The following is an 11471-nucleotide window of genomic DNA, read 5'->3' as shown; positions in this document are numbered from 1 at the left end:
TTCCAAAAACTAACATTCGATATGCAAGGATTACTCTGGGTAAGTAGGCGGAAAGGAATTGCTCATCTCATGGCAGACACCAAAGAGAAGCAAATTTCAAGCCACAAACAAATGTTAGGAAAATTCTCCGGAAAGATGAACACAACTGACACAGCATACACACAAACATGCATAACATGTGCAAAGTCTTTACCTCTAGGTACATGTTAATTAAATGCAGTGTCCTAATTATGTGAAAACCATTAAGGTCATTAAATGAGACTGTGCCATTCAATCTTCATACACCAGAGTTTGCATTTGTTTTTTGACTTTTCATTATGATGAAAAAGGTTTTATTCAATAATTTTAAAAAGTTCATATCTGTTCATACCACACATGTAAATTTTCTGTTTTGTTTACCATTTGCTCTAAAGTGTCAGGTTGGGTGGTCAGGAGAAGGTGGACATGAGGACTGAATTTGCATGAAACCGTCTGCATAAAAACATGATGCACTGACATGAAAGTGCACTGAAACTTTCTGGGTTCAGTCTCCTGCTTATTGGCATCATGGCTTTATGTTTACCTCTACTGGTTTTGTGCTGTTTCTTTAGAGTGAGCTTTAGTGAGAGTTTTCCTGAATGGTTCAGCAACATTTCTGCCAACCTCTTCAGTTTACCTGGGGACATTATGCTTGGCGGGCTCTTTCCCATTAACGACCTCAACAGCAACGTCAGTGACATAACAGAGCCAAACCAGATAACCTGTGACAGGTAAGGATGGTTATGAAGGACTCTTTAAAAAACTGAGATTCTATCTTTATTTTTAACAGGAGTGGAAAAGTAGGAGTATTTTCAAAGGAATCCATTTCAGTGAAGATCTTCCAAAATCTTACCAGTCCTGTTTTAGCTAAAGAATTAAAGTATCAGAAGACAATATCTAAGATATCTGGTTATAAATCTGGGTGGAATTGCTTCTTTATTCATTATGTTATAAAATGTACAAATCCTTCTTCATGTTTTAAGTCAGCAAATGTGTTTCACTTGAATGGAATTTTCTTCTCAGCTTTATTTATGTATTACTTTTGAGTGCATTTCCATTGAAATATATTTTCTCTAAAAAAAATTTTATAACAATTGTCATGGTTATAAATTAATTATTTAAAAAACAGTAGCAAAGTGCTATGTTTTTCAACTTATTCATTAATACTGGTGAAGTTTTGTCTTTATGTATGCTCAATAATCCAAGTAAGGAAATACCTGGATGCATTACATTGGGTGATGATACATTAGGATTCAGTTCAAAATGTTTTGCATGGGAGAATGTTTCATTATCTGACTGCAGGTTTCCCCAGACTTATAAACAGCACAGGTACTTAATGATCAAAACTAGTATCACGGTATATAATTTTATAAATGTGGGGTTATTTTTTTTTTTAAATGTCTGCTATGATTGCTGTTCTTATTTGTGTTAAGTAAATAAGAAATAGAAATAAGTACTGCACTCAATATGGTCCTTGTCTTGCTTTGGTATGACAAACATAATAATAATTTCATGTCAAGCATTCTTCTTTCCGAAAAATCAACTTAAATGTCTGGACATAAATTAACTTAAAGGTGTTGTAAAAACATTCATTACCGTATCCATCATTTCCCACAATCCTTGTGCTTCCTCAGTTATGAGTTTTGTTAGTTGTGCATTATATGCAATAGATTAATTGTATTTATATACTTTTTAAATCCAAATTATTTTCTTTTCATTCAAGTATTTGATATTATCTACAACGTATGTTTTGTTAGTGTAATAATTTCCCCTCGTACGTTACAGAGAACAGCACACTCCTTTTGACTATGTTTTAACCAAAAATTGTTGTATTGTATAACTAATATTTTGCATTTATTTCCTTCTGTACTTTATTAAGTTACTTCCGACTGGATATAATATTACGTCTCATCAATGCATTTGCTGCCTCCTATAATAGATATTTTTTCTTCATTTTAATTGTTCCAAAGATCACAATTCTACTGTTATTGTTCTTATAACATGATCTCCCACCTCTATCGCATTAATTTCACATTTCCTTATACTCATTATATCAAGTTTTTTAATCTAATATATATTTTTATATCTAACATTTCAGATTCTAAATCACTGTGTATACTGACCCTGACTAAAAAAGTTTTTTATTTTTTTCTACTTGGGACTCAACAGAGTAAATGATCTTGGACTGGGACTTGCAATAGCCATGAAATACGCAGTGGATGAAATCAATGGAAACCAGACTCTCCTCCCTGGCATCAAGTTAGGTTATGAAATCTATGACACATGCAGCCAGTCGGCCATTATTGTAAAGCCCACTCTGTCCTTCCTCACTGAAAAATCCAGCAAAGAACTATCTGTGCGGTGTAATTACACCACCTATGAGACCAGCGTAGCTGCAGTGATTGGTCCTTATACCTCAAAAATGGTGTCATTCATTGGAAAACTCCTGGGATTCTTTCTGATGCCACAGGTTTGAATACACTTTTTTTTTTATAATTTGCAGGATATTTTCTCTTGCTGCACATATTTGAGAGTGCATGCAATGCATGCATTAAATAATGTGCAGTAATCGAAATCTTGATCCGTATGGTTATGTCACATATGTCATAAAAAACAAAATCAGTCTATAATTAATATTATTGTCATTTTTTAATTGATAAAAATATATCAAGTCTTATGTGTCAACAATAAGCAAAGGTAACTAACACTTTGTTTTTAATTTTCACACCAGATTAGCTATGGGGCCACCAGTGACAAATTCAGTGATGATGTTTCCTACCCGTCATTCTTTCGTACGGTACCCAGTGACAAATGGCAAGTGGATGTCATAATAAAGCTAATAGAGGAATTTGGCTGGAACTGGGTGGCAATTGTGGGCAGTGACGAGGAGTACGGGCAAGAAGGTGTGCAGATGTTCACCAAATTTGCAGACAACACATCTATCTGTGTGGCCTATCAGGGTCTGATTCCAGTGTACACTGACCCTGTGCCAATGGTCAAAACCATCATTCACAATATCCAAATGACCAATGTCAGAGTGGTAGTGGTGTTTTCTCTCCCAGAGCAAAGTGAAATCTTTTTTAAAGAGGTTGGTGAAACAGAGATTTAAAGTAACTTAGAAATGTATTCATTTCTATTCATTTCTATTAGTGTTTGTTCAGTACTGGTAAACAAATCCAATTTATTCCAGGTTATCAGGAGTAATTTAACAGCTGTATGGATTGGCACCACAAGCTGGGCCATCGATGCTCAAGTGACTTCTCTGCCTGACATTGAAACAGTTGGTACAATCATTGCATTCATTGACAAAACAGACACCCTCGGACTGTTCACCGATTATGCAATGGAGCTTTTCAAGAAACTCAGTGAAGAGAGGATAAAGACATCCACTCCAGCCACAAATCTTTACAATACTAACAATCGCTGCCCACAATGCTGGAACTTGTCACCAGATAATATTACCCTGGTAGAAGCACCTGCAGTGCAGACGTCAGCTTTCAGTGTGTATGCCGCTGTCTATAGTGTAGCACAGGCACTGCATAACCTGCTGGAGTGCAATTTAACTGCCTGTCAGTGGGGATCTAGAAGCAAAATCTATCCCTGGAAGGTGATTTCATTTTTTTCTATTATAAAGACCACTGTACACAATTTAGAATCAAACTTATCAATAATACCAACAACCATTTCATTTTGCAGCTGTTGGAAGCTTTAAGGAAGACTTCTATTAACATAAATAGCACACATCTGGAATTCGACCAATATGGCAACCCGAACATAGGATACGATGTCATTCAGTGGGTCTGGACAAACTCATCTCAAGTGGATATCAGAACTGTGGGAGAATATTCTGAGCAAGAACTGCACATCTCCAAGAACCACTTTGAATGGCATACAGCAGAGGTAACATTTGTAATTAGGTAAAATATTGGTTGCACATTATATCACAGCTCAGTAATATTGCGGTGAAAACAGAAGAGAACAATCTGGAAATAGCAAGTTATTACCCATTAATTTTCAATGTGGTGAGTTTGATCAGGTGGCAAGGGAGGATGCTGGGCAGACCTGGTGGACGAGTTTTGCCCTAAGTTCCTCTACGCTCTGGATGTTGTAGGTCTGTCTCGGTTTTCACACCCTCACACCACAACTGTTATTTTTTCCATAATGAAAATATATGATTAACCACAGAACTATAGGCATAAGTCTAAGTGTCAGATTTACAGTTGTCCTAATGTGTTTCTCCTCAAACATGAACAAAAACTATAGTCAAACAAGAGCACATCAGCATTCTGTTACAAGAGAATGCTGATGTATCAAATAGAGATGCAAATATCAAATGTAGGAGAACCATATGCGTCATGATCTAAGAAAGCGTTCCTCTTCCACACCTGATCCCCCTGTTCAAGAGAATTAGCAAAGAGCAGCTGTCAGTGTAATTGTGAAATACAATGTTGCATTGAGATCAGGGGCGGTACCTTTGGATCGGCAGACTGGGATGGTGGTTCCCATTTTTGATAAAGGGGACCGGGGGGGCTGTGCTTCAACTATAGGGGGATCACACTCCTCAGCCTCCCTGGCCAAATCTATGCCAGGGTGCTGCCATCTGTTAGTTCAAGCTTGGATACAGGAGGAACAATGTGGTTTTCGTCCCGGTTGTGGAACACTCGACCGGCACTTTAGTCTTTTGAAGATACTCGTGGGATCATGTGAGTTTGCCCAACCAGTGTCTTTTGTGGACTTGGAATAGGCATTCAACCCTGTCCCTCGCAGTGTCCTGTGGGAGGTGGTTCAGGAGTAAGGGGTGTCTGGGCCACTGCTACGAGTGCTTTATACAACCATTGCAAGAACTTGGTCCACATAGCTGGAAATAAGTTGGACTCATTTCCAGGGGGCAGCCCTGGTGGAATTCAGGGCTGCCCTTTATTACCGATTCTGTTCATAATTTTTATGGATAGAATTTCCAGGCGTAGCCAAGTGGCGGAAGACTTCCACTTGGATGGTGTGAGAATCTCATGTCTGCTTTTTGCAGGTGTTCTGACTCTGTTGGCTTCATCAGGTGACTGCCTCTAGCTCACTCTGGAGCAGTTTGCAGTGGAGTGTGAAGCCAGAAAAAGGTGGCATACCCACTCCGGCTCAGGAAAGAGTTCATACCCCAAGTGGAAGACTTTAAGTATCTTGGGGCCTTGTTTAAGCGTTAGGGGAGAATGAAGTGGGAGATCAACAGGCGAATTGGTGCTGCGCCTGTAGTGATGCAGACTGGCTGACTCAACAGAGCTCTGAATTTTTGTCAGCCTGGCTACAGGGCTGAAGAGTAAGATGTTCTAGTTTTATGGATTTTATCTTATAAATATTTTGAGAGAAGCTAGTTGAGTCCAATAACAGATCAAATGCCATGTTGAGGCTGTCATTTTTTGCATCAACATGGATGTTAAAATCATCCACAATAATGAAGAAGTCTTCAAGGTAATTATCATGGTGAAGTTTGCTTTAATAGATTATAAAGACAGAATTATAAAGAAAGAAGCCATTTTTATTTTGCAGCCCTGAGTTTTCATTATTACACATATGTAAAATAATAATAATAATAATAATTCTAATGCACAAGTGTTAGTATTTTATTGCTAGCAGGTTGTAGTATTTTTTTAATCAATGTATTATTCCATATATTTCAGTGTAATATTTCTCTACATGTCATTGTAATAGTGATAATCCATATTATTTGTTAATTGTATATTATGCTAATTAAATAACTTCCTATTTCTATATTATTACCTTCCTTTTCCCATCTTATTATTATCTCTGTTATTTATTATTACATCCTTATTAGCAAGCTATAATAGAATGGGTACTTAAATATTTACATCTGCGTCCACTCAATTTCTTCTGATATTTAATTAAGGGTTCTGGGGTTTAGCTGACCCAGTCTGTCAAAGTCTTTTATAGTAAGTTATATTATGTAAAAGATTTGTCATCCAGTTTATCCCAATCATCATGGAATTTGAGATACTGTGTTTTTTTGTTCTCTCTTTTTCCTTTCCTTTTTTTTAAACAACTTTTGCAGGTTCCTACATCCACTTGTTCAGCAAATTGTGGTAAAGGCCAGGTCCACAGAGTCAAAGGCTTCCATTCCTGCTGCTTTGACTGTATTGACTGTTTGGCAGGCACCTACCAGGCAAATAAGGGTAATGTGTTCGGCCACTCTTATCTGAGATATGTGTCCTTATTTGCTTATTTGCATCCTTGTCAAGAGAATAAAAAAGGATTTATGTGTTATATATATGTGTGTGTGTGTGTGTGTGTGTGTGTGTGTGTGTGTGTGTGTGTGTGTGTGTGTGTGTGTGTGTGTGTGTATTCTACCAGTGGCTTGACAAAGCTGGACTGAAAGACAGCACAGAGGCACTAATCATGTAATCATGGCAGCCCAGGAGCAATCTCTAAGTACAAGATCCATAAAAGCTGACTTATCGTGATATGGGCTGCCCAGGTGAAGGCTGTGTAAAATGCCCTTGAGACAATCCAGCAAATAACAGCAAGGTGCAAGATGCTAGTGGGCAGGGCATACATGAAACACCATAACCAAGTGGTTGGCATAGTATACAGAAACATCTGTGCCGAGTACGGCCTGGAAGTCTCAAGGTCAAAATGGGAGACGCCTCCTAGGTTGGTGGAGAATGACCGAGCTAAGATGCTGTAGGACTTCCAGATACAGACGGACAAAATGGTGGTGGCTAACCAACCGGACATAGTGGTGGTAGACAAGCGGAAGAAGATGGCCCTAGTGATCAACATAGCGATACCGAATGACCGCAACATCAGGAAGAAGGAACACAAGAAGCTGGAGAAGTACCAAGGGCTCAGAGAAGAGCTGAAGAAAATGTGGAGGGTTAAGATAACAGTGGTCCCAGTGGTAATTGGACTACTTGGTGCAGTGACCCTCAAGCTAGGCGAGTGGCTCCAGCAGATCCCAGGAACAACATCCAAGATCTCTGCCTAGAAGAGCACAGTCCTGGGAACAGCTAACATACTACACAGGACCCTCAAACTCCCAGGCCTCTGGTAGATGAGCTTGAAGAATACAGACCGCTCGTAAGGGCGAGAGGGGAATTTTCTATATGTATATTTTTTTTATTTTTTTAAGCTAGCAGGTAATTTTATATGACATAAAACCAGGTAATGTAAAAAGAGCCTTTCCCCTCCTTAATAAAATTCTATGGTCTAGCATCTCTAGTTCATAGAATAACATACAGCTAGTTTTAATATTGTGGTAGTTGTAGCTTCAAAGAGTCACAATATGCAACCAAGAGATAATTCCACACAAAGCCCCTGTAAAAACCTAATCTAAAACATTAACTAATGATAACTATAGATTTAAAACACAGATGATATTGATCTTTTTAACTGCTTCTTTGCAATACACCATACATTTGATGTTTACAGATTCAGTAAATCATACATAAAATACGGTATTGAGTTAATCTGATTATTATGAAATAGCATATTTTTTAATCAAGCCATATTTTTGTGCTTTCTCACTCACAGACGACACCCAGTGTACTAAGTGTCCCAACCGTCAGTGGTCCCAGCATCGCAGCACAAACTGCACTGACCCCATCTTTAAGTTTTTTGAGTGGCACAGCCAGGATGCTGTGATAATGATGCTAGTTGGTGCGCTCCTGCTGATATGTCAGGGGTCAGTGGGTGTCTTGTTCCTGATGCAACGAGGAACCCCCCTGGTAATGGCCTCGGGGGGTCCCTTGAGTTTTGTGGCTGTGTTCGGCCTGATGGGAGCATGTCTCAGTCTGCTGCTTTTCCTGGGGGCGCCAGGGGATGTGGTGTGTCGTCTTCAGCTGCCTTTCACCTCCATTTTCCAGACGCTCACCCTCTCCATTATCCTTTTATTCTCACTACAGGTGAGTTAAGACTGGTGAAATGCCGCCTCCCGATGGCAGTGTAGAGAAACTACAGAATCAGCTTTAGTGAGAGAAAAAAAATTGAAATTTCCCAGCTGGGATTTGTGGATCAATATTTGAACCTTAACAGATTGTAAAGCAGATTAAAAGTGTGTAATGTTTCTGTTTGTATTAAGAAATTGTGTTATTCTAATAATTACTTAGAACCTACAAAAATATCACTTATAGACATTATACAATGATCAGGCATAACAATATGGACACCTGCCCACTATCATGTTGGTCCTCCTTTTACAGTGGTCCCTCGTTTATCGCGGGAGTTACGTTCTACAAATAATCCGCGATAGGTGAAATGAAAGTAGCCAGCTTTATTTTTTACAATTATTATAGATGTTTTAAGGCCGTTAAACCCCTCACTACACACCTAATACACTTTCTCAGACAGGCATGACCCTTTTCACACTTTTCACACTCTCAAAGTTCAAACCTTCCTAGAAAAATAAGTCCAATATTATAGAAAGAAAAGAAAGATCAAAGCCTGTTTTCAGGTCCAGAACATGGGAATAGAGCAGCTGCCAGAGAATAAATGCAATCCACTATTATTTATTATTTTAAAAAATCAGCGAAACAGCGAGGCCAGGAGAGGTGAACTGCGTTATGACGAGGGACCACTGTACTGCCAAAGCAGGGTTAACCCATGGCGGCATGGACTCCACTAGAGCAGTGGTATCTAGCACCAAGATGTTAGCAACATTTCCTTCGAACTCACTTAGATTGAGACTTCTCAAGCCACTCCTGAACCACATTTGCTTTGTGGCAGTATGCGCTATCCTGCTGAAAGAGGCCACAGTCATCTTGGAATATTGCTTCCATGTATATGGTCTGCAGCAATATTTAGCTAGGTGTCAACGTAACATCCACATGGATGACGGGACCAGCAGAACATTGCCTTGTCTCCACCGGGCTGCTTTTTTCCCCATAGTGTATCCTGGTGCCAGATGATACCCATGTAAGTAACACACATGGTCCTGGGCATCCACAAGATGTAAAAGAAAATATTATTCAGACCACACCACCTTTTCCTATTGCTCCATGGTCCAGTTCATGTGCCCATTGTTGGTGCTTTCAGCAGTGGACAGAGCTCAGCAAGTTTACCCTGACTGATCTGCAGCTGCAGGCCCAGATGCAAAAAATTGTGAAGCACTGTGTATTCTGACACTTTTCTATCAGAACCTGTTAGTAGTCATAATGTTTTGCCTGATCGGTGTTTATTGTGCAATGGTTAGCAATGACTACTTCAGTCTCTATTTAGCTTAAGGAAGTTGTGGGACATCCATGATTTAATATATTGGATACAGTCATAGAGTGTGTTGAGCATGTGAATGTCATTAGGTTTGTTTAGGATTAAGCTTTTCTAAAAAAAAAAAAAAAAAAAAAATTAAAGAAAAGAAAGCTTGGAGATTGATCTAAAATTATCCATGGAGTCCAGATAGCTTTTTTTGTTTGTTTGTCTACAAGAGGTTTTACAATGTTTTTTAAGTAAATGTCTACAGAAACAATCAGAATATATGTGTGTGAATTAGATGCAGGTGGGTAAAAAAGCGAAGATGCAAGACATAGAGGTAGTGAAGGTGGTGAAAATATGAAGCCTCATAAACTCTTACTTGATGGGTCAGATTGGTATTACAGCAAAATCATACTTGAGCTGAGTTTGTGTCTGTCCAGGTACTATTAATATTTATAATATACTGACATTAATAGAAAAAAAACATGAATTGTCTTTTCTATATATACAATTTCAAGAAATTTACCCCAAAATCACATCAAATTTTGTCTTTGTTTCTGAAAGAAGGATCCACACTTAAGAAATTGTACTTTATTTGCAACATTTGATTTTGGATGCTGGCCCAGAACCTCTGTTATAATATATTCAGTTTTTTTGTGTAATGTGTCTGTATTCCAGATTTCAATTTGTTTTGTCATAGTCTCTCTATCAGCTCACATACCTGCTTGGACAGATAAATGTAAATTGCAGTTTGACAGGTTTTCTAGTTTAAATTTCTCTAGAAATTTCAGAAGCTTTTTAAATGGGAATTATATGTATTGATGCCAAACTTAAGGATATTGTAGGATAAAATAAAAAGTATACATTATAATCAAGATGGTAACCTTACCTTTCAAACAGATACTCTATGAGACAGAGTTCCCAGAGATGGCTGCCTCTCACCTGCATTTGTTAAGAGGCCCTGTGAGCTGGCTGTTTGTGCTGATCTGCTGCGCTGTGCAGGCTGGTTTCTGTGGCTGGTTTGTTCAAGAAGGACCTTCATTGTCTGGATATGTGGCAAATATGACAATAGACTTTGTAGAATCATTCCTATCGTGTCCTGTTTCACCTTTGATTGGATTTGCTTTAATGCAGGGTTTCAATGGTGTAATGGCCCTTGCATCCTTCATGTGCACCTTCATGGCAGTGAAGCCTCTTCATCAGTATAACTTAGCCAGAGACATCACCTTTTCCACCCTGACCTACTGTGTCATTTGGGTGATCTTTATTCCAATCTACATAGGAAACAATAGTTCAGCTAACAAGAACAGGTCAGTTGTCCATGTTTATTTCAGCCTAGCAAGCAACTTTGGACTGCTGGCAGCCTACTACTTTCCAAAATGCTACTTGCTGTTAAGGAAACCTGACTTAAACACACCAAAGTACTTCTGTACCTTCTTAGAGGGCGTCCCACCAACTCAAACAGAAGAGGAGCCACAGCCAAAAGCACAGGAAGGACAATAGACAGTTAAACTGTTTATAAAGTAAATCAAAGAATCTGAAAAACTTACATTTATTTTCTTTCATCACAGACAATGATTGTTATATATACACCATATCTTAGCATATTATAAATTGTACCATCACATTAGATTATATGATGCATTGTTTCTGAGTTACTCGAAAATGTGAGGTATAAACATAACACAGAAAGAGTGCTTTGTGCTTATTAATGAACATACAGTCTTGTAGTTGAAATTTTATTATTTTTCCGGATTATTGTTTTGCTTGGAATAATGTTAGTCACAAAATTGTAGCTAAAAGTAGGTAACTGTGAGCTGTGTTATTTTAATATACCGTATTTTCCGCACTATAAGGTGCATTCATCATTAATCAAACAATGGCACGGAGGTGGAGGAAGCAAGAAGAATGAGTTGAGTAAAGTTTAACTTATCTGACTGTTTTGTTTCGCTTAATGTGCCTTATAATCCCGTGTGCCCTATGTATGAAAACAGACCCGTTCATCAACAGTGCGCCTTATAATCCCGTGCGCCTTATTGGAGCCTTATTGAATCAGGTTTTTTTTCTTTGTTGTATTCGTACTTGAAAGTTGTGAAATTAAATGGAGTATGAGTATGAACTTCATTGTGCGATATTTGACTTTGAAATATAGAAGAAAAAAACTTGCAGTCTACATTCAGCACAAACGTAAGTACAGCACAATGTGTCATTTAAACGAGAACACACTAGTGGTTCGCATTAATTTGTACTGAGGTAGTCTG

The 11471-nt window shown here is 38.3% G+C and overlaps 1 protein-coding gene across 1 annotated transcript; it reads left to right on the top strand.

Annotated features, from left to right (window-relative positions):
• The first annotated feature begins 536 nt into the window (after positions 1-536).
• LOC113021685 (taste receptor type 1 member 3-like) lies at positions 537-11323 on the top strand. The gene is made up of 8 exons (XM_026166384.2): positions 537-749; positions 2188-2488; positions 2750-3106; positions 3209-3625; positions 3715-3918; positions 6077-6197; positions 7555-7925; positions 10111-11323. Exons 1-8 carry the CDS (start codon positions 547-549, stop codon positions 10711-10713), a joined length of 2577 nt encoding a protein of 858 aa, XP_026022169.2. The 5' UTR covers positions 537-546; the 3' UTR covers positions 10714-11323.
• The last annotated feature ends 148 nt before the right edge of the window (positions 11324-11471 follow it).

The sequence above is a fragment of the Astatotilapia calliptera genome, chromosome 5 (genome assembly GCF_964374335.1).
Source record: "Astatotilapia calliptera chromosome 5, fAstCal68.1, whole genome shotgun sequence".
Taxonomy (NCBI): domain Eukaryota; kingdom Metazoa; phylum Chordata; class Actinopteri; order Cichliformes; family Cichlidae; genus Astatotilapia; species Astatotilapia calliptera.
This window is presented reverse-complemented; position numbering and strand designations above follow the sequence as displayed.

Bases quoted from the DNA above. Each gene is read 5' to 3' on its own strand.
- LOC113021685 (XM_026166384.2), top strand. From the start codon at position 547: ATGGCTTTATGTTTACCTCTACTGGTTTTGTGCTGTTTCTTTAGAGTG. The intron at 2,489-2,749 runs GTTTGAATACAC...TTTTCACACCAG, and splicing joins GATTCTTTCTGATGCCACAG to ATTAGCTATGGGGCCACCAG. The intron at 3,626-3,714 runs GTGATTTCATTT...TTCATTTTGCAG, and splicing joins GCAAAATCTATCCCTGGAAG to CTGTTGGAAGCTTTAAGGAA.